Source organism: Pediculus humanus, genomic scaffold, assembly GCF_000006295.1.
Source record: "Pediculus humanus corporis 1103172107542 genomic scaffold, whole genome shotgun sequence".
NCBI lineage: Eukaryota > Metazoa > Arthropoda > Insecta > Psocodea > Pediculidae > Pediculus > Pediculus humanus.
Window position 1 is genome coordinate 354,733 of NW_002987157.1, and position 22,606 is coordinate 377,338.

At 28.5% G+C, this 22,606-nt stretch overlaps 2 protein-coding genes across 2 annotated transcripts; one reads left to right on the forward strand and one right to left on the reverse strand.

The window, feature by feature from the left end:
- Positions 1–3,364: 3,364 nt before the first annotated feature.
- Positions 3,365–6,492, forward strand: Phum_PHUM194110 (triacylglycerol lipase, pancreatic, putative; the record flags this gene model as incomplete). Its single annotated transcript, XM_002425316.1, has 9 exons — positions 3,365–3,506; positions 3,651–3,925; positions 4,166–4,312; positions 4,403–4,613; positions 4,903–5,147; positions 5,224–5,356; positions 5,438–5,564; positions 6,087–6,290; positions 6,381–6,492. 9 exons carry the CDS (start codon positions 3,365–3,367, stop codon positions 6,490–6,492), a joined length of 1,596 nt encoding a protein of 531 aa, XP_002425361.1.
- A 3,469-nt stretch (positions 6,493–9,961) lies between these two features.
- On the reverse strand, positions 9,962–16,723 carry Phum_PHUM194120 (Rho-GTPase-activating protein, putative; the record flags this gene model as incomplete). Its single annotated transcript, XM_002425317.1, has 18 exons — positions 9,962–11,544; positions 11,619–11,798; positions 11,966–12,161; positions 12,255–12,535; positions 12,622–12,777; positions 12,850–13,030; positions 13,113–13,312; positions 13,396–13,587; positions 13,667–13,928; positions 14,017–14,282; positions 14,424–14,752; positions 14,849–14,980; positions 15,071–15,370; positions 15,527–15,616; positions 15,762–16,009; positions 16,122–16,280; positions 16,360–16,542; positions 16,631–16,723. 18 exons carry the CDS (start codon positions 16,721–16,723, stop codon positions 9,962–9,964), a joined length of 5,031 nt encoding a protein of 1,676 aa, XP_002425362.1.
- Positions 16,724–22,606: the final 5,883 nt, after the last annotated feature.

Here is a 22,606-nt window from a genome sequence, read left to right on the forward strand (position 1 = left end):
TATTTAATTATACTTAAAAAAAAAACAAAAAAAAAAGATTATTTGAAAATATTTGTGTACGTACGACACGGGAAAACCATTAGGAAACCCATTTAAAAAATTGTCTTCTGCTATTTCTTTAAAATCTATCGATATTGTTCATCATTATTAAACATAGTGACATTATTATTATTATTATTATTATTATTATTATTATGTGTCGAAATTAAAAAATCCTTTTCGATTCGTTTTTATTAAAAATAAAATAAAATTTTAGCGTAATTTTATAATTTATCATTATTATTATTGTTATTATCATAATTATTATCGTTATCATTATTATTATTATTATTATTATTATTATTATTATTATTATTATTATTATTATTATTATTTTAATTAATAAAGCGCGCGAAATTTAATCAAAAGTGCTAATTGATTTCTAATTCACGTTTGATTTATTAACGAAATCTCAATAAATAAAATGCAAACAAATAAATAAAACCGATGAACGGTAGCAAAAAACTATATTTTTTGTTTTTGCTATTGACAATTCGCACGATGATTTGACATCAATGAATTATTATTATTATTTATATTGTTTAAACAACATATACACACACACGGTGGAAAATGAAAACGATGAAAAACAAAAAAAAATTATATATATATAATTGTCAAGGACGAATTTATATAATTATTTATTACCTGCGAACCTCAGAGAAAGTTCTAGAAACAGGTTTCGAGACATCGCATAAGGAAACAAAAAAAAAAAAAAATTAAAATAAAAGGCGATACGAAATTATTTAACATCGTAACATAATTTTACGTTCTATTGATAATAATTGTGTTTTTTCCTACTTTCCTCTTTCTCTCTCTCTCTCTCTCTCCCCCTCTCTAACTCACTCACTCACTCTCTCTCTCTCTCTTTCTCTCTTTATAGTTCTTTAATAGTTTTACCCCCCCCAAAAAAATGAGGCCCTTAATAAAAGTCCGAGTACCCCGGAGTAGGTTTTAAAAATAATAATAATAATAATAATAATAATGTAATTTTTAATGATGGAGGACGTAATAATAATAATAAAAAAAATTCTTTTTTTTAAAGGTATTTTAAAATAAATAAAATTTAAATAATGTGAGGGTTAATAAAAAAAAAAGAAAATTTTTTTTAAATTGTTACAAAGCCTTAACGGCCTTGCGTACAATGTTAAAATTAAAAAATAAATAATTGCAAAAACGCAGCAAGACAGACCCCCCCCCAAAAAAAAAAAAAAAAAAATTTCCAGGTAATTTATGTCTTCTTCTTCCACGTCTAAATTCTCATTAAAAAAATAAAAATAAAAATTTCCACTACAAAATTTTGCACAATAATTTTTAAAATATTCTTAATAACATACACAAAAAAAAAAAAAAACACTTCGGGGTGAGTAAGTTTTAAATACCCACACAAACTTTAACGGTTTAAATGGATAACTTAATCTTTAAAAATTTACAAAATTTAAAACCCTACGTTTAAATTAATCAATAATAATTAACAATCGATCGAATCAAATCGAGAGGAAAATTCAAAAAAAAAAAAAAAACGATAATAATAATAATAATAATAACTTTGAAATGTAAACCTCAGAAATTTCAAAGTCATTACAGGTCACAAAACACAATCGAATTTAACAAAAAAATTTTATGTGACCTACACAAATTAGAAAAAGAATTAAATTAAAAAACACTCAAAACGTCATCGAACTTAATAAAATAATAATAATAAATAATAATAATAATAATTAAAATAAGTAATAATAATATTGTTTTTTTTAAGTCTTATGAGATAAATTTTAAATCAGACGAAATCCCTATTGTATAATTCTACCAATCAGAAAACAAAACATTATTTATTTATTTTTTTTAAATTTAATAATAATAATAATAATAATAATAATTGCGTAAAATATTAAACAAGTAAATATTTAATAAAAAATTTTTTTTCGCACACGTGGTTAGTCACGCGGTATATATAAGCACGCGGATTTAATTATTAAAACAAAATAAAACAGAATTTTTTAAACGTGTATTTAGACAATCAAATTTTCAATGAGTACTTTTGGCGTATTACGTTTCTTAATTAAATTAATTAATTACGAATTGAAAATGGAAAAAAATCTACCTTAAAAATATTAATTTTTTTTTTAAACTAGAAAATGTCACCGTTCAAATGTTTTTTTGTTTTTATTTATTTTAATTGATAACGAATATTACGAATCGTGTTGTTGTTGTTGCCCCTACCCCACGGGTACCGATTTTTAAATTTGGCGCGAAAAAAAATTTTTTTTTCTTAATCGTTTAATATTCACGATGACAAAAAGTCTCATCACCCACTACTCGCATCAATAAAAAAAAAATTTATTATTATTATTATTATTAATTAGTGCGTGTGCGTGCGTGTGTGCGTTTGTGTCGTCTGCATTAATTTTTTTATACGTTGGATAAACATTGACCCGATTATAATTGACCGGTCTAACAGCTAGAGGTTGCTAATGACCATGATTCTGACCTTCGGTTTATTATATATATATATATATAAATTTTCTTTTTTTTGTTTTGTTTGTTTGTTTGTTTGTTTGTACGTACATACAAACACAACCAATTAAATTAAAAAAAATTAAAAAAAAAAAAAATTATTATTATTACGTGGATTATCATTACTGCACCAATTATGTTTGATTAATTGTCAAACTTGTTTAACCACCATTTTTTTTTTTTTAAGTACCCGTTCCAGTTTTTATATTTTAGAAAGTTTTTTTTTTTAAACAATAATAATAATAATAAAAACTTTTGCTCTCGATAAGTGATGATGCGTTTGTAAGATTTCATTTTTTTTTTTTTTTTTTTTACATTTTTCAGTTGTTAAATTATGCTCTGATAAACATCCTGATTATATATTTATTATATAAAATTGTTTATCCGGAAAATTTTTTATAAATATTAAAATAATTTAGTATATGTATATATGCAAACTAATAATTTTATACTACTACTAATAATAATAATAATAATTATTATTATTAATATTATCATCGACGTGTTATTTAAATAATTACACGATTACTATTTTTTCTGTCTTTTAATTTCAATAATATTAATAATAATAATAATAATAGGTAATATTATAGTGTACTTACAAAAAAAAGTGAGCCTTGAAATTTTTAACATCCTTTCAATGTTGTTATTGTTCACGCTTATTTTTTTTTTTTTTTTATATAAAAATATAATTTACGCAATAGTTATAATTGCGATTGACGACTACCTGTAAACAAACAACAACAAAAAAGTTACAATCGTGATAATTAATTACAGGTATTTTTCATGTTTACTTCGGGAAACATTGTCAATGGTGTGCCGGATTTCAGTTTTTCATTCACCGCTATTTTGGCCTATATTATATTGCCTGATACCGGTGGTTTTACCAGCTATATTAGATTTAAATTGGGGGAGAAGCGATAAACTTATGGGAAATATACCATGGCTGCCATGTAAGTTTGAAAAACGAATAAAAAGGAAAAAAAAAAAAAAAGAAAAGGGAAAACAAAAGCAAAAAAAAAATTCACCCCGAATATTTTCCTTCCAAATTTTTTTTTTTTTCTCATTTTTCTAGCTTCCTATTGTTATTTTGGCAGTTGAAAACGAAACAAGATGTTACGATGAACTCGGTTGCCTCAACGTTACAAGAGATTGGTATCATCTCATATACAGGCCTTTCAATGTGTTTCCACTTCCGAGACAAGTCATCGATACGAAGTTTATATTGTACACGAGAAAAAATCCAACGCAGGGTCAATTGCTTCTACCGCAGAGGAACACGACCATATACAAATCAAATTTAGATCCTAAAAAAGACACCAAAGTTATAATTCATGGATTCATTGATACACCGCTTAGTTCGTGGGTGAAGGTAAGATAATCTATTGTTAGATAAAACATCCCTTAAAACCGCCATTATTCTTTTTTTTTGTTACTAGAGAATAATTTTATTAAAATCATTAATTATTGGGAAATGAGTCGTGGCAGAAACAAACAAACAAATAAATAAATAAATAATTAAACATTTATGCATGGATGTACATTTGATTAACATTATAAAAATAAAAAAATTCCGGAAATGATTTAACTTTTTTTTTAAAACATTCATCAGGAAATGAGAAGAGAGTTATTAAAACATGCAGACTGGAACGTGATTGTCGTAGATTGGGCTGGTGGTTCTTTGCCATTATATACTCAAGCAACAGCAAATACAAGATTAGTAGGATTGGAATTAGCATACCTTATTAATTATTTAAAGGTATCGTTTGTTCATTTTTCATTCAATTAAATTCTTTATAATGTTTACCTAGTACTTATTGTTTTCTTTTTCCATCGTCATCATCATCAGGATCATTATAAATTGGATCCGAAGAAAGTTCACATGATTGGACACAGTTTGGGAGCACATACGGCTGGTTATGCTGGTGAAAGAATAGAAGGTCTTGGTAGGATAACTGGTTTGGATCCAGCAGAACCTTATTTTCAGGGATTGCCATATTTTGTTAGACTCGATCATACGGATGCTGATTTAGTTGATGTTATACACACAGATGGGAAAAGTATATTTTTATTAGGTGAATATTGTTGAAAAGTTATCTCCATTGTCTTCTTTTTTTTTTGCCTTCGTCAAATGTTATGATGGTACCCATGACGTCTGCAATCGCCCGTATCAATCTTGAAAAATAAAAAATAAATAAATAATTAAAAAAAGTTTGAAAGTATTTTAGAATTTGACACAAGGTCAAAATATTTTATTAAAAGAAAATTTATTTATATATATTATTTATAGATTTATTTTCACTATTTTTACAACTTTCTATTAATATATAAGCTCGCACATTTAAACAGGTTATGGAATGTCGTTACCTTGCGGGCATATTGATTTTTTTCCTAATAACGGCAAAGAACAACCTGGCTGTGATTTAGCCGAAACACCACTTCCTCTAACATTAATACGTGATGGTATCGAAGAAGCCAGTCGAGTACTCGTTGCTTGCAATCACATAAGAGCCATAAAACTTTTCATTGAATCAATTAATAGTAAATGTCCATATGTCGCTCATCAATGTGAATCCTACGAAAAATTTTTAGAAGTGAGTAAAAACCGGTTATTAATTCATTATAATTACCTGTATTAAAATTATATTAATAATTATTTAATATATAAAGGGACGTTGCTTTCACTGTCGTGAAAATTCAAGCACTTGTGCAATTATGGGTCTTCGTACATCAGAATCATTGAAATTACCACCTCCTGGTTCGAAATATTTTATAACGACAGGAAAAGATCATCCCTTTTGCAGTAAGGCTTACCTTTATTCTTACTTCTTTTTTTATTCTCTCAGAATTCATTAATGTATTTTTAATGGCTATTTTTTTTTAGGGAGACATTATAAAATTACACTGGAATTAGCCAAACCACCGAAAGCTGAAGATTGGGTACAAGGTTATATGAAAATTTCAATGCATAGCAATAATGGAGTTATTAGAAATTTAGATTTGACGCCATCGTAAGTTTTTCACTATTTCAAATTCGAATGAAAAAAAAATCTACATTTATTTGGTAATTTCATAGCAATTTCTTGCTTTTTTTTTGAAAATAACTTTTCAACAAAAATTTCTTACTTACTACGCCATTTTGTTTTAATTTTGTAGCGTCTTTGACACACTCGCACAGTTACATAAAAACTCATCTTTCTTTAATTAAAATTTGCACTTTTTAGTCACGTTATATAAAAAAACTACATATAAATAATTAAATTTAATACCGGGTGCGATATTAAATAATTTTTTTAAAAAATTAACTCGGTAATTATTTAATTAATTACATAATCGTTTAATTAATTATAATTTTTCTTCAAAAAAAGAAAAAAGGAACAGTGTTACTTACAGCGCTCCTATCGGTATAAATATTAACTAAATAAATATAACCGTCGTAAAAATGGCGTCTGAAAATTTTCAAAATTAATGAGATTAAAATCAGAGATAAAATCGTAATAATGAAAAAATTACATTTTTTTTTTTCCCCGCAGAGGTTACATAAGATTACAGCACGGTACTTCAAGGTCATTTGTCGTCTCACACCCCGTAGATACGAGAAAAGTGAGAAAAGTTGAATTTTTTTGGGAATATGACATGAATGTTCTAGAACCTCGTTCGATTTGCTTATTTTGGTGTAACGATCATTTATACGTGAGCAAAATCGAAGTTTCCGAAATGGACAGTTCAACGAGAACGTAAGAAGTTTTTTTTTTTTTTATCTTTTTTTTTTCTTTTAACGTCTTAAATTACGATAATTTTTTTTTTTTTTTTTTTTTTCATTTTAGAAAACGTCAAGTTGAAACGACAAGCGTTTTATGTGTTGCCGGTAATAAAAATTATGCTGACATTGCATCAAGATCATCAGCACTTTTTGATGACGTTTGTAATGAAAGGTAGCCAAAAGGGGTAGGGGGGGGAAAAAAAAGATAAATAAAATTATAAAATTAAATAATAGATAATTGTTACATAATGATGTAAAAATGTGAGCGTGAATGTTTTCGGGTGAAAAACAAATTATCAAATTAAAAAAAAAAATTATTTGAACGTTTAAAAGTGTTTAAAATAATTTTAAGATAAAAAAATTTTAAACTTTTTATAAATGAAAATTTGTTACCTTTTTTTGTTCTTGTTTGTATAAATAAATTTTTTGTATAAAAATTAATATGTCGGCTATATCTCTTTGTTATCTGAAACCAGTTCTTATATTCCTTTCAAATAATTACTTGACAAAAAAACGTTGGATTTTCTTCTTCATTTTTTTCTTTTTTCAACAGAATCCGTTGATGAGTCTAGGAAAATTATAACGAATTAGTATGAATAAAAAAAATTAATAATAATAATAATAATAATAATTACAAAAAAATTATTACAATAAAAGCTGTATTTTTAATTTTTTATCTACTTTTTTTTCACTTTTTTTTTTCTTTTTTTGTAATAATCATAATAATAAAAATTTTTTTTTTTTTTTTTCACTTTTGTTAAACGTACATTTTTTTTATGAACAATTTTCATATAACAAACCATTGACATTTCGAAAAAAAAAACATATTTTTTTTTTTTCTATTTAAATATTTTATTTATTCATTTATTTATATGCATTATATATTTATAACATTGTTTTATTAAATTTTTTATTAATAAATAACTTATTAATAATAATAAATAAATAAATAAAACTTACATTCGGTTTTGCGATTAATCAATTCACCATTTTTCATTTACTACTACTTGTTCTAGAACAAAAACGTTCTGGAATATTCGCCAATTACGTAATACAGAGGGCATTGCGATCGACTAAAAAACCGTTAAAAATAATTATAAATGAAGACGCGTTGTTTTTTCAAAAAAAAAAAAAAAAAAACTTAATTTTTTTTTTAATTTTCACGAGTGTTTTACAGTTTTTTCTTTCTTTTTTTTTTATATTTAGAATCAAATCACAAATAAATTAACAACAATAAGTTTAATTTTTATATAAACAAAAGTTAAAAAAGTGTTTTGAAATATTACGAATTAATTATATGTAAGTACATAATACACGTACATTACCAAAAAAAAAAAAAAATGGCCGACAACAGATAAAAAATTTTATTAAAAAATTTTCGTTTGAAAAAAAAACAAATAAAAACCATTATTAATATAATAGAAAATAATAATAATAATAATAGCAAAAAAACAAATATTTTTAATTAATAATATTGTTAAAAATTCAATTTCGGACATTTTTTTTTTTTTTTAGTTTTATTTTTTTTAAATTTTTAATTTAAAACAAAATTTTTTCCAACAACAATTTATATATATATATATATATATATATATATATATATATATATATATATTTATATATACGTAATTAATTATTTAAAGAGGTAGAAAGGTTAAAAAGAAAGAAAGAAAGAAAGAAAGTAAAAGACAAAAAAGGGAAGGCTCATTATTCATTATTCATTTTTCATTTTTATAAATTGCACATAATTTTTTTTTTTTTGTTTGGTAATTCGAAAAATTTTCAAAAGATGTCGCCGCGCGAGAAAAAAAAATGACGTCACAGTTTTCATAAAAACAACAAAAAATTAGCAGCGACTAGAGAAAAAACAATTAATTTTGTTTAACATTATTTAATTTAATTTAATTTAATTGATTTACTTTAAACACAATAATTATTATTAAAATTTTCAACTTAATATGATGAGCACATTTATTTTCATTATTATTATTATTATTATTAATTTATAATTCTATTAATCTATTTACCATAACATCATACCCATTTTATTTATATAGTACTATCATCATCATCATCATTATTATTATTATCATTTATATATATATATTTTTCTGAATGCGAATTGACTAGTTTATATTTATATGTTTTTCATTATTGACCACAACATTTTTTTTTTCCCTATAACTTAAAAATTCGTTAAACGTTACATTTTCTTTTGTTTACAATTTTCCTTAAGAAAAAATAATAATAATAATAATAATAACAAAATTATAAATTAAAAAAAAAAAACAAAAAATTAATAACAGTAATGGGAAAAATAATATATGACGTCACCGTAATCGATGATAACGTATCTCGTCATTGCAATTTTCCCCCCTTTTTTTTCCACACCCCCCTCCCCACAAATTCATTTAATCAAACATTTTTTTATTTTTAATTTTTAAATACGATTCAATCATCATTATCATTATTATTTTATATATATATATATATATATATATATATATATATATATATATATATATATATATATATATATATATATATATATATATATATATAAATTTATTAAGCACTTCCTAACATATTATTATTATTATTATTATTATTATTATTATTACGTTTTACAAAGGTAACATAGAAAAAAAACTAATTATTTTTTTTTTTTAACTATTTAAAAAAAAAAAATTCTTCGTTTTACTCGACTAATCCATTATACACGTTTACATAGTTAGTCTAATTATTATTTATCATTATTATTATTATTATTATTATTATTAATTAATTAGTTAATTAATTATTTTATTACCAGGTTCGGTATAAAAAAATTTGCGGTTACAATTATTATTATTATTATTATTTTACATTAAATTGGTGCTGTTTTATTATTTTTTTTTTTCAATGCTGCTTTTAATTTTTTTTTTTTTTTATCGATAACGTTAAAAATTTATTATTAATTATTATTATTACTATTATTAGTAACTTGTATAAATAAGTCTTAATTATTATTATCATTATCATTATCATTATTATTAGTAAAAGAATTTTTTTTTTTTTTTTTTTTACGAATGAAAATAATATAAAGCTTTTTGTGACTTGTGACGTGTTTTATGCCGTATTTACGGGGAATTCAATGAATGAATGAATGAGGGAATGAATGAGGGAATGAATGAATGAATGAATGAGGAAATGAATGAATGAAAATTATTATTATTATTATTATTTAGCGCGTTCAGTTTCGATCTCTAGAGGGAAAAGCATAACTTGATGATTTTTTTTTTTTTCCAATGATAAATGTGAGCAAACGATTATTATTATTATTATTATTTCAGTTAATTTTTTTTTTCATTCGCGGTTTAACGTAATAATAATGATAATAATTATTATTATTATAAATTATGATTTTAAACGTGGCAGCAATTAATAGCTTTTTTTATTTAATTAATTTAATTATTATTTTATTTTCTTGGTCAAACGCTTTTTTTTTTAAATTTTTTCCAGTGATTAAAAGTAGTAAAAAAAAAAAAAAAAAAAACTGGAATTCGGTTTTTAAATTGATGAGAGAGAGAGAGAGAGAGAGAGAGAGAGAGAATAGGATTTTTCCTTTGGCTCGACGAAGAAAGTAAAAAAAAAAAAAAATTAGTGTTAATGATGAATTTTCTTACCCAATTCTGGTACCATGTCACCTTGTTCGGCCATCTCTGTTTCATCAGCATCGCTTTCCACGTCACCCTCTTGTCCGATTTCTTTCCGCGAAGAATCCGTTCCGGTCGAACTGCTCGGAGTGGGTGTTTCCAACGGTTCGTCGTGGTGTAGGGTGGTTTTCGTTTTTATCGGATCGAGTCCCAATTTTGAACTGTCCCGTGATTTTTCACTGTATTTCATCGGATCCCTACGCGTCGCCGGAGTCGGTGGAACCATCGTCGGTTTGTACGATTGATTTTGCGAATGAAACTGCAAATTGTTTTGATTCCCTTGATTTTCGATTGTGCTTGAAGGTTTTTTTAAACTGGAATGAACGTGTCCCGAACTCACCGGAACGCTGTATTGAAGGCAAGTCATTGATCTAGTCGTGGATTGATTTTGTGACGGAGGAATGCTCGTCGTCATGACCGTACCATACTGACCGATACTCGTTTGATACATGGCATTTTGAGCTGTGTGTATTCCCACGTAGGGATTCATTTTCGTCGAATTATCCATTTTATCGTTTCCGTTTCCTGCTTTCTGTTCGAAACAGCTTACTCTGCTCGATACGGTTTCGTAATTGTACTGCTCTTCGTTTTCGTCCAAAAATGGATTTTTACCCGTCGGATTCGCGGATATAGTGAAACCTTCTAATTTTTCAAACGGATTTTTAGATTCCGAATCGACGGTTTTCCCATCCATGTAATCTTTTATTTTGTCCGTCGGTACCTGAGGAAGTGATTTCCTTTGCTCGCTAAGCCTTCTCGGCATTCCGATAATCGTTGGTATGCTTCGTTGCCTTGGAAGTGTTGAAAATAAAGGTTTGTCACCACTTTGATTAGAATCGTATATTTGACTCGACGTCATCGATAACGGTAGACCAGACATTCTGTCGAGATTCAATTCGTTTTTGTGTTCGGAATCAACGTGTCCCGTTTTATTACTTCCGTAACGGTCTAGTGTCACGCTTGAATATTCTCCATTTTTAAGCAGTGGACTTTTTGTCAAATCTCTACTCGTCGTCAAACCGGGTGACGAATATAAATTTTTCATTGCTTTGTCCATCGGACTCTTCGACCTTTCGAGATTTTGCGAGTAGTTTTTACTTTTTTCCAATATCGGCGAACCGTAAGAGGTTTTCGTCGCGGTTTGAAAATAAGGACTCTTCGATCTGTCGCTTAAATTTGGTGATCCGTAGGGACTTTTCGAACGATCCAGTAGAGGTGACTTACGAGAATTCGGTTGATAAATTGATCCCGACGAATACGTTTTAGAATCGGGAATGGAACGTGCCAGTGAATTTATCGAACTGTTCGATCCTAGGAGTGAAATTTGCGATGGACTTTTGTTTGTTATTGAGCTGTTTGACCCCAATAGAGATATTTGAGATGAACTTTTGTTCGTCAGTAAATTCAAACCCGATGAATCCATCATTTTGAAATTTTTATTGCTCAAAAGCGATTTCGAACCTGAAAGTATTTCATTTCCTTCCGACGGTGATATCGATGAACTGCTCCTGCTCGATTCGCTAGTGGGAGAGCCTGTAAAATAAATTTTTATATAAAAACAAATTGGAAAAAGATCCCCGTGACAAAAAAAAAGAAGTATTATCCACCTGGTGAAGTAACCACAACGGGCCCTGGATTTGATTTGTCTTGGACTCCATGTAGAACTTGTTTTGATGAGATCATATGCTGAGGCAACGGGGGTTGCCGAGTCAAGGGATTTGCTCCACTTGAATGGTGGTCTCGACTGTTGTTGAACAAAGCTCCTGTTGAACAGACCAGATCCCGGACTGTCTGTGAACATTTACGACTAATCAATATCCAAACAATAAATTATTTATAAAAAATTGTCATTTCCTTCATTTCGTTTCATTCTTCACCCTCGACCTTATTATTCGCAATGAACGAAAATTTTACGTTATCGATTTGGAAAATAAAATTAATTAACAGATATTACCTGACTGATGTTTCCAAACTTCTAATAGGTAACGAAGAATAGCTATCGGTTGATTAAAATCAAGATCGGTACCGGGTTCTGCGTGAAGCATTAATATCGGTCCGAAAATCACAGAAAGATTTTGAGCTGTCATTTTATTTCTATCGCATTGAGATACGACCAGGGAAAGATGGTCCATTAAAAATATTACAGCAGCCTTTCGAGAAAAAAAAAAATCAAATCAAATCTCTGTAAATATTATTATTATTATTATTACTTACGATTCATTCATTCATTTCGATTAACTTACTCGGTTTACTTTAGGAAGGCAATCGAGAATTGAAAATATTAGTTTAGCATTACCCTCGGGATCATCGGGTAAACAAACGGCGATAACATCCACCAACATTTGAAACAAACATTTTGTAAAAAGTGGTTCGGGTAATTCTCGCAAATAGTCTTTGAGTACTCCCGTTATGACGTTTATGTCGGGTACGTTATCCGGACTCAAATCGACCGTTCTAACGTTTCTTTCGAAACCTTCACGCAATATTCGTTTTTTGGTAGCCGATCCACACAACCGATAAAGACCTTAAATGATAAATAACGACATATTATCATCATCATTTCTCTCTCTCTCTCTCTCTCTTTTTAACACGTTACGATTTCGTTCCTACCGATGATATCCAATCCTCGCCTTTCGATTTCTTCGACGCAATTTTTAATTATGAGAGGAACGTTTTGAATCATCGATGTCGAATTGCTCATCATTCCACCGGGTAGCACATTTTCTCGTATCACCGTGGATTCTAACGGACTCCCGAATAAACCACCTGAAAGAAAACGAATTTGGGGTAAACAGTCACAAGATTTTGAAACGAGAGCCTAAACCTTCATTTACGAACCCGTTAAAATCGGTTTTGATCCCGGTCTAGCTAAGATATGTTGTTGTGATGGTTTCCTTGAAAAACTCGTATGGGGATCCGTGTATTTCAACCTTAAATATAATGTGCCTCTCGGTTCTATTTTTAAAGCTAACTGATGAACAGAAGATTGTTTCAGGAGAGAAAGAAGATGCACGGAACCCTTTCAAAAAAGAAAAAAATCGTTAGAGAAAAAAAAAAAATCAAAAAAGAAGAAAAGAAAAGAAAATTTTTTTTTTACTGACTTTATAACAAAGTTTGTGCCTGTATTGCGGGTCCCAAGAATAAATGAGTAAATCTAATTCTCGGTTTCCTATAAGATCTAATTCGAATGTTTCATCCCAATCGAAAACTATATCCCCGGTACGTACGACTGTTCTTGCTTTATGTACTCTATCGCATTCTAAAACGCAATAAAGATCACGAAGACCCGTCGTCGTTCCACCTGACGATACAAAAACAAAAATAATAATAATAATTTCCGCTAAAAAAATTTTTATGAAAAAAAAAAAAAAAAAAATAGCAGACCCATCGTTTGATTTGATGCAGAAGCAGAAGCACGAAGTCCTCGACCCGCCAATAGGTGTACCCATAAAAGACCGTACATTCCTTCCGTTGGATCCCCACTCGAGGGTAAATTAGTAGCGTTAGAATGTAAACTTGAAATGGACGATGAATTTTGTAAACTACTAGATTTTTCTATTTTGTATTTTAAAAATTCTAAAAATAAAAAAAAAAGAGACTTTTAGTTTGGTTAATTTTATTTCTTTTTCATTTGAATTCGGACAAAAATACATACCCGCAGGATTTATATCTAAAAGTCTGGATCTGGAATCAGTCTGGAGTCTAGGCGAAGGATGCGGTATGTGACTCGCTTCTAATTCCATTAGTTGACGAATTCGTCTCATGCTTTTATCAGCACTTTCTTGTAAAGCCGTGCTTTTATCCCGATAATCGGATCCCCTTAAATAAGACTGCCCTGAGCTTAAAGGAGTTGTGCTTGCAGGTCTCGGCCTGTCCAATGTGGAATTTAAATGACCCCTGTATAAGTATCGCGAATCCTATTTGAAAAAAAAAAAAAGTAATAATAATAATGATTACATAAATAACTCTCTTTCGGGATTAACATTTTCACGAAACGTGGATTACCTCTCGATTTCTATCGAGTAAACTTAAATTTTCAGCGCTAAAAGTAAACCTTTGCGCTCTTTGCTGCGTTATCGCCTCCCTACCGGCTCTTATCCTTTCGTAAATGGCCGAAGTGCTCGGAGTTCTAGATATCGATGATATACCGTGAGTGGTACCAGTTCTTGAAATAATCGAGCTACTGCGAGGTAATAAACTAGTGGGTACCCGTGAAAGCCAAGCTCTATATTCGTCCGATGTGAACACAGATGGTGTACTCAAAATTCGATCTGGAATTTGGAAAAAGAAAATTTTCTTTTTTTTTTTTACTGGAATTTTAAACCAAAAAAAAAAAAAAAAAAAAAAAGATTCGATCTATCGAATGATGTCGATTTATCGATCGCGTCATCAATCATAAAAATAAATAAAACCTCTTCTACTTGGCATTTCGGGAGCTGATAAAACTCCATCGCTATCTTCATCTCCTAATAAATTACTTGTCAGATTTCTATCAAATCTGACGAGGGATTGTTGTCGAGACACTTGTCCCAACTGACCTCGTCCACGGTGATCTCTCGGAAGGGAATTCGACCTGAGACTCGATACGGGCGTAACACCTATTCTAGATAAGCCACTGGATGTCAAACCGGAAGAAAAACCTCTTCTCTGATAGTTAGCTAAGGATTTTGAGCTTAGTGTTGCTTCCGTATCGGAGGAATAGTCTAACGGAGCTTTTGGCTTCTTACTTAATGTGCTATCTCTGCAAAAAAAAAAAAAAAAAGGAATTTAAATATTTTCAGAATCCACGCACGTGTTTCGCATGCGAAGTCAGTCACGTGATACCAATTGATTTTACCTCATATTGTAACTAATGTTATAACCTCTAGAAGAATCGGAAAATCTTGAGGTGTAACCGGGATGTCCCAAAGTGTTAGATTTTAAACTAGACCGTAACAATGAACCAGAATGCCTCGAACTCATTCTTGAGCTGCGACAGGAATTTTTTTTTTGTTAATTATTTAAATTTATCTCTAAAGTAATAATTAAATTTGAATTTTTTTTGTTTTTTTTTTGTTACCTTCCGTAATCGTATTCGACCCTTGGCAAATGTTGATCGCTTCCCGATCGTGGCATTATCCTATTTCCCACCCTTCGAATATCTCTCGATCCTCCGGCTCCTAAAGAACAATACGCCGGGGATCCTCTTCTATTATCTAACGTACCAGCTGGGTAAAAAGCATGTACTTTTTCGGCAAGAGATTCAAGTGTTTTCGGGTATTGTCTATCGTAAGGAGTAAAATGTTGAGGTTTAGGCTGCTCGGTTATAACTGGTGGAGGAGGAGGTCGATACGTCCATTGCTCAGAGGAGCTTTCGGGTCTAGAAAATCGAGAGTAAGAATGAGGTCGGACATTGCATTGAACAATTTTAAAAATTTTACAAAAAAAAAAAAAAAACAAAAAACAATAACAATAATAATAATAATAATAATAATAATAATAATAATAATAATAATAGCAATAACAAAACACGTACCTAGAATTATAATAAAGATCTAAACCGTTGTGTTCACTGTGGTCTCGTGAAATGTGCGAAAATTCAAGGCCCAAACGTGATCTTGATCTTCTATCTCTTTCTCTCTCTCTTTCTTTTAATCTTTCATGTTCTCTTTCTCTCTCTCTGCAAACAAACAAACAAACCTCAAAAAATTAATTTAATTAAAATTTCCAACACGCATTTTGTAAAAAAAAAATTATTCACGTTTACGAACCTTCTGTCTTCCATTCCGTTATCATCCCTATCGAAATCGTCGAAATGTTTTTTTATAACTACGACAGGCGGGGGTTTTGATTCTCTCGACGTCAACAGAGGACTTTGATTAGGTTGCATACCTCTCATACCTTTTTTCTGTCTTATGGCCAAAACCAAACGTCTTGGAATGGACATGATTATCACAACATCATCGAGTGACATTCTAGTCACGTCGACGAGATTCACCGCTAAAATTTCATCTCCTACCTGTATCAGTATTATTATCATTATTAAAAATTTAAATTGTACAATTAGTATTCTCGTCTTTCGTGCCGCATATTATTAACGTTGCGGCGGTTATTTACTGAGTTTGACGAACCTGAAGACATCCGCTGTTGTAAACAGCTGATTCTAATGCTATCCTTGATATGAATACCCCGTCGCTCCTTTCCATTCCGTTACCTTCCCTTATGTACAAACCGAGAGTCTGTCCCGGTCTTTTAACAATTTCTACTAATTGAACGATATGTTTTGCATCCTGAAAAAATAGTAATAGTAATAATAATAATAATTTTTTATTTTTTTATCAAAATGATTTTTGTTTGTTAATATTTTACCTGCATTTGCAGGAAAATTTTTGCAGCTTCCAACGAATTTCTACCCATTGATCTGGGATCGAGAATTCGAACGACCATTTCTCCCCTTCTGTCGACCGTTTCCAAAGCAGCTGCCGTTGTCGCATCGTGATCATTTTCAACTTGTTCTATTTGTCGAAATATTTCCGTCGAAATACCACTCACCTATTTAAAGGTCAATCAGTCAGTCATTTTACACACGCACACACACACACACATATATAACAAAAGGGATAAAATTTTCTTTTCTTACCTTTCTGAAATCGCTTTGAATAACCATCGGAGGTGGATTTTTAACTTTATTTGGTTGATTTGCCGGCTGTTGCCTTCTAGGGCTTGCAGCCATTTCGACAGCTTCTCTGCCTTCCTGTATAAAAATTTATATTTAAATCATTATATCGAATAATATTCGTTTTTCACTTTTTCCGTTATAAAAAATTCTAAATAAAAAAAAAAAAAAAAAAAAAATTTTCTTTACTGAATAATATAAGAAAATAAATCAAACATTAATGATGACGAGCCAACCCGAACGTTTTAACCGGGGAACTTTACAAATAACTTAACATCCCGTCTCTTTTACTTCCTTACCGCCCCCGCCACCACCACCACTACCATCACCACCTTATTTTCTATCCTTTTCTCCTCCCTTTCCAGAAAAAAAATTTTTTTTATTTTAAATTATTCATAAATTTGATTTTTAAATGTAAGACGTTTCTGTTTTTTTTCTCTCTCTCTCTCTCTCTCCCGCCCCTTCCCCCGCATTTCCCGGCCCCCATCCCCGCCCCCTTCCTCCCGTTTTATTTTAGTTTAATAAAAATCCATCGATAACATAATTTAAAACCTTCCTTTTATAAAAAAAAAATAAAATAAAATAAAAATTTCATTTTAATTTGATTCCTCTTCTTTTTCTTTTCCTTTTTTTTTTATACGGCATGTTGTATATATATATATATATGGAAAATCTATACGGCGAGATGTGAAAAGGAGGAAAAACTACTAGCGGTGAAAATCGGAAACAGTTTTAGTTATAAAGGTCACCACTTGGAGCGTTTTTGTTTCTCCATTAAAAAAAAAAAAAAAAAAAAAAAACTTGAGAATGCTGCTGTGCTTCCCCATCAAAATATTGAGAGAATGCTTCAAATCTCAACGTATATATTTTTTTTCTGTCCTTTTCTTTTTTTTTATAGTCTCCCTTTTCTTCCGTCACTACTACCACCCCACTCATTCCTCCCCTCATACAATTTTCTTCAAGTTATTATTATTATTTTTTATTTTTCCCACCATTTTCTAAATATCTTCGATACGTTTCAGTAAAAAAAAAAAAAAAAAAATGATAATAATAACGACAATAATAAAGTTTTGCATTTCTTTTTATTATTATTATTATCATCACCGTCTCTTATTATTATTATTATTATTATTTATCGAAAATGAAATGAGTAATTCGTGAGTTTCTCTCTCTCTCTCTCTCTTTTAAACTTTTATTATTATTAGGAAACGATAAGTTTTTAGTAAAGAAAAATCTAATAAGATAATAATAACGAATTTTTTTTTCTGGATAATTTCATTTTTAAATTTAAAAAAATATTTGTGTAATACTTTAAACAAACAGAAAAACAACAAACACAACAACAACGACAGGAAATCATCACAACAATCATTATTTCTTCCTGTACGAAAGAAAGAAAAAAAAAAAAAAAGGCATTTTATGTTGATTTTTTCACAACAACAACAGGAAACTCTCCAAAACTTTATTTTAAAAAAAATGCTGTTGTTTGTTTTTGTTGTTGTCGTTTTTGCAAATCAAAATGGAAAACAAAAGGTGAAAACAAACTCTGACGTTTTCATTTATCGTAAATAAAAAAACAATAAAAAAAAAAAAAAAAAAAAATTAATTGGAAAGACTAAAGAAAAAAGAATCCCCGAAATCTTTGAATATAAAAAAAAAAAAAAAAAATTAATCCTTTCTTTATTCTCTCTCCCATTCTCTCTCTCTCTCTCTCTTTTTTCTATTCGGAAAAATTTTTTTAATGAGATTAATAATAATAATAATAATAATAATAATTTCCTTTATATAAAAAACAAAAATATAAATTTCAAATCCCGATCACGACAAATCAAACCAAATCAAATTTAAAAAAAAAAAATTAAAAAATTTGCACGTGGCATTAGAAAATCCTTTTTTTTTTTTTTTTTGATAATTTTATTACTCTTTCGTAGGATTACAATTTATAATAATAATAATAATAATAATAATAATAATAATAATAATAATAATAATTTTTTTTTATTAAATAAAATTCGTTTCGCACTCATCAATTTTTCTTTTTTCGTTTTTTTTTTCTTTTTTTTGAGGGGGGGAAAACAAAAATCAATTTTACGTAAAATCGATAAAACGTTTTTTTTTTTTTTTTTTTTTTTTTTGCCCCCACTTCAACTCGAAATCTTTTTTTTCCCTCTCTCCCTCTTTCTCTCTTTCTCTCTCCCTCTCTCTCTCTCTCTCTCTCTCTCTCCGACATTTTAACTTTAATGATTTCTCAGTTATTAACATTAGAAAAAGAGGAAAAAAATTTTGTTTTTTTTTTTTTAAAATAAATTCTCTCTAAGTCATTTAATAATAATAATAATAATAATAATAATAATAAACACGTGATCGTTTATTTTAATAGCCTTTAAGCCATTCGAATGAAATTTATTAAGATTATTATTATTATTATTATTATTATTATTACTACTAATCTAACATTTGTTTATAATTAATTAAAACCGGAAATTGATAGAATTATTAAAACGTGAAAAAGGAGGAAATAAGAAGGTGGTGATGGTGGTGGTGGAAAAAGGAGAGAGAAAAAGAGAAGGAGAAAATGTTAGAGAAAGAGATAGAGAGAAGATTTTAAAACGGAGAAAAATTATTTGAAAAGGAAAAAGAAAAAGGAAAAAAAAAAAATAGCAGAAGAAACATTTTATATATATCATCGGTCGAAATAAATAAAAAAGGAAAATTTTTCTAGAAAATTCAATATCCTCCAGATATTTACTCACGTCTATATATTTATAAATAAAAAGAAAATTCATTGTATTTTCCAATGATGAAACGTTTTAAACGTAATCATCATCATCATCATCATCATCATCATCATCATCATTATTATTATTATTATTATTTTTATAAATTAAATAAAAATAAAAAAATTAAATTAAATAAAATAAAAAAAATTAAATTTACAAAACGTAAAAAGAAAAGAAAAAATTAATTCGGTATAATTTTATTATAACCGGGTAAAAAGAAAAAAAAAGGGAGAGAGAGAGAGTGAAAGAGAGAGAGAGAGAGAGAGAAAATTCTAGAAATTACTACTACTACTAACTCTGGAATATAAAAAATTCGACGCCATAAATATAATAATAATAAAAAATAATAATTTTATTTTTTTTTATTTTATTTTTTTCCCCTCCCCACTCCCCCGGTTTTTTTTTAAATAAATAAATTATTCAATTTAAGAAGATGAGGATTAAAGAAAAAGAAGAAGAAGAAGATGGTGGTGAAAAAGAAAAAAAAAAAAGAATTATAACGAATACGGAAAACCAGAAAAAGAGAAAACCTTACTTTTCTTGAAAAAAAACATCCGGATCCGCCATTTTTATCGCACATTTCTCACTTAAATCTTTAATAATAATCGTGTTACTAAACATTAGTAAAAAAAAAATTCCAAAAAGGAAAAAAAAAAAATAAAATCTTCTATTTTATTTTTTCCCGTTTTAACAATATTTTAAATTATTATTATTATTTAATTATTTTTTCCACTCGAAACAAACAACAACGACGACGACGACGAGGAAAACAACAACAATAATAATAATAACGTTTTCACAAACAACGATCGAATTCGGAAAATAATGTAATAATAATAATAATAATTACAACGAGTCGTAAAATTTTTCTCCCTTTAAATAAAATTATTATATAAATAAATTAAAATCAAAACTCGCGATTATAATAATAATGATAATAAATCAAATTTTGTTTAAAACCACCACCACCTCCCCCCACTCCCGTAAAAAGAAAACCGCATCCGACAATAAATAAAAAAAAAGAAAATTTTTTTTCTATTTTATTTTTACGACCGAACTTTTCCGCGAATGTCCAAACACTAAAATATATATATATATATATAATATATACACATACACACACGCATACGAAAAAAAAAGGAGAGAGAGAGAGAGAGAGAGAAATGAAAAAAGAAGGATAGAGTAAAAAGAAAATGTCTTCCTGTATTTTCACGAGCGTAGTAATAAAAAGTCGCGCGCGTCAATATAACTTATTCTCACTTAACGTGAACACACACGACTCACCCCCCACCCTACCCCCGCACAATCATACCGGTTTTTCATCATCATCATCATCATCATTACTATTATCATCATCATCGTACTTTCGCTTGTAATAAATCTATTCGCGTTTGTTCCATTTAAAATTTCCAAAAAAAAAAAAAAAAATGGAAGGTTTTCAAAGGAATCGATCACATTATCATCATCATCATCGTCGTCGTAAATGCCAACCCGACGCCATTCGTCGTCATTATTATTATGATTTCCGTTACGTTTATACATGTACACATATATAATCCATGGAATTTTCCAGAAACATTTTAAAACGAATTCAATAATGATAAAATATTACACGACTACGTGTCTACGATTTTTCTAGAAAAACAAAACAATAAAACGTCCGAGATGATGATGATGATGATGATGATAATGACGACCTTTCGAAATAGAAAACAAACGAACAAACCAACAAACAAACGCATAAATAAATTTAAAAAAAAAAAAAGAGGAGTTAATAAAAATAGACATTTTGAAATGTTGTCAATTTGTTGTGAATTTAAAACCGTATCGGAAAATTCCAGGATAGAGAAGAAAACTTGCGCAGAAGACAGAGCGTCGTGAAAAAAAAAAAACGCTTAACGCGTGACTTAGTGAGTCAAACAAATAATATTATTTTAAAACAGATCAATTGATTCGTTTTTGTTTTTTTTTTTTTTTCTTTTATTCTTTCTTTTTTTTTTCTCTTTTCTTCCTTCCTTCCTTTTTTTTTTTTGTTAATAATGATGATGATGATGATAATATTTCCCACTGCCCTCCCCTTTCCCTTTTAAAAATTCGGTTTTTAATAAATCACCAAAATTGCGACTCATTTTCTTTATTTTTTTTTTATTTTTTCCAATATAAATTAACCCGTTACTATTATTATTATTATTATTATTATTATTATTATTATTATTATTGGTAAATTAAAGGCTCTTTTTAAAATGGCTGTGGGTTTTTTTTTGTTTTTCAATCAAAATAAAATGGGAGATTTAAAAAAAAAAAACGATTTCCAACTTGAAATTTTCTCGTTCTCGTTCGTTTCGTATATAAAAACTGTCGGAAAATTGTGTAAAAAAAAAAAAAAAAAAAAAAAAAAACTCGACAAACGAATACAAATTGTTTGTTTGTTTTGTTTTTATGTAAAAAGTATGAACTGAAAAAAAAAACAATTCGAGAAATTTTATTTTTTGATAAATGGGTTGTGCCATAAAAAAAAAAGGTTCGTAAAGTAAAATTTCAAAAAACGAATCGAGCAACAGGCAAAAAAAATAAAAAAATTGCTCTGATAATAAAATAAAAATTAAAAAAAATAAAAGAGGAGGGAGGAGGGGGGAATGGAAATGATATATTAAAAGGGCAAAGGTTAATTGAACGGATTGTGCAAAAAAAAAAAAAAAAGGTTTTCTTTTCTTCTCACGATTCGCTCGATATCATTTCCTTTTCCACAAACGAAAAAAAAAATAAAAAATCAGGTACGATTTTGAATATTATTCACCGTAATAATAAAAAATTTTTTATCGTTCGAAATCTTCCCGTACTCCCTACCCCTCTCACTCCTTCCCGAAAAAAACGACGAATCGGAAAAGTAGGGGGACGACAAAAAAAAATTACATGAATGATTTAGAATAAAAACCGCGAAAAGTCTGGAAAATTCTAGAAAATTTCATTGATTTAACGTCGTTGATATTTTTTTTTTTTAGTTTTTTATCATTTCCTTTTTTTTATAACAAAAGGGAGAGAGAGAGAGAGAGAAAAAAAAATAGAGAAGAGAAATGGACAGAAAGAAAGAAAGAGAGAGAGAGAAAGAAAAAAGAGAAATAGACAGAAACAAAGTGAGAGAGAAAGAGAATAGGAAAAA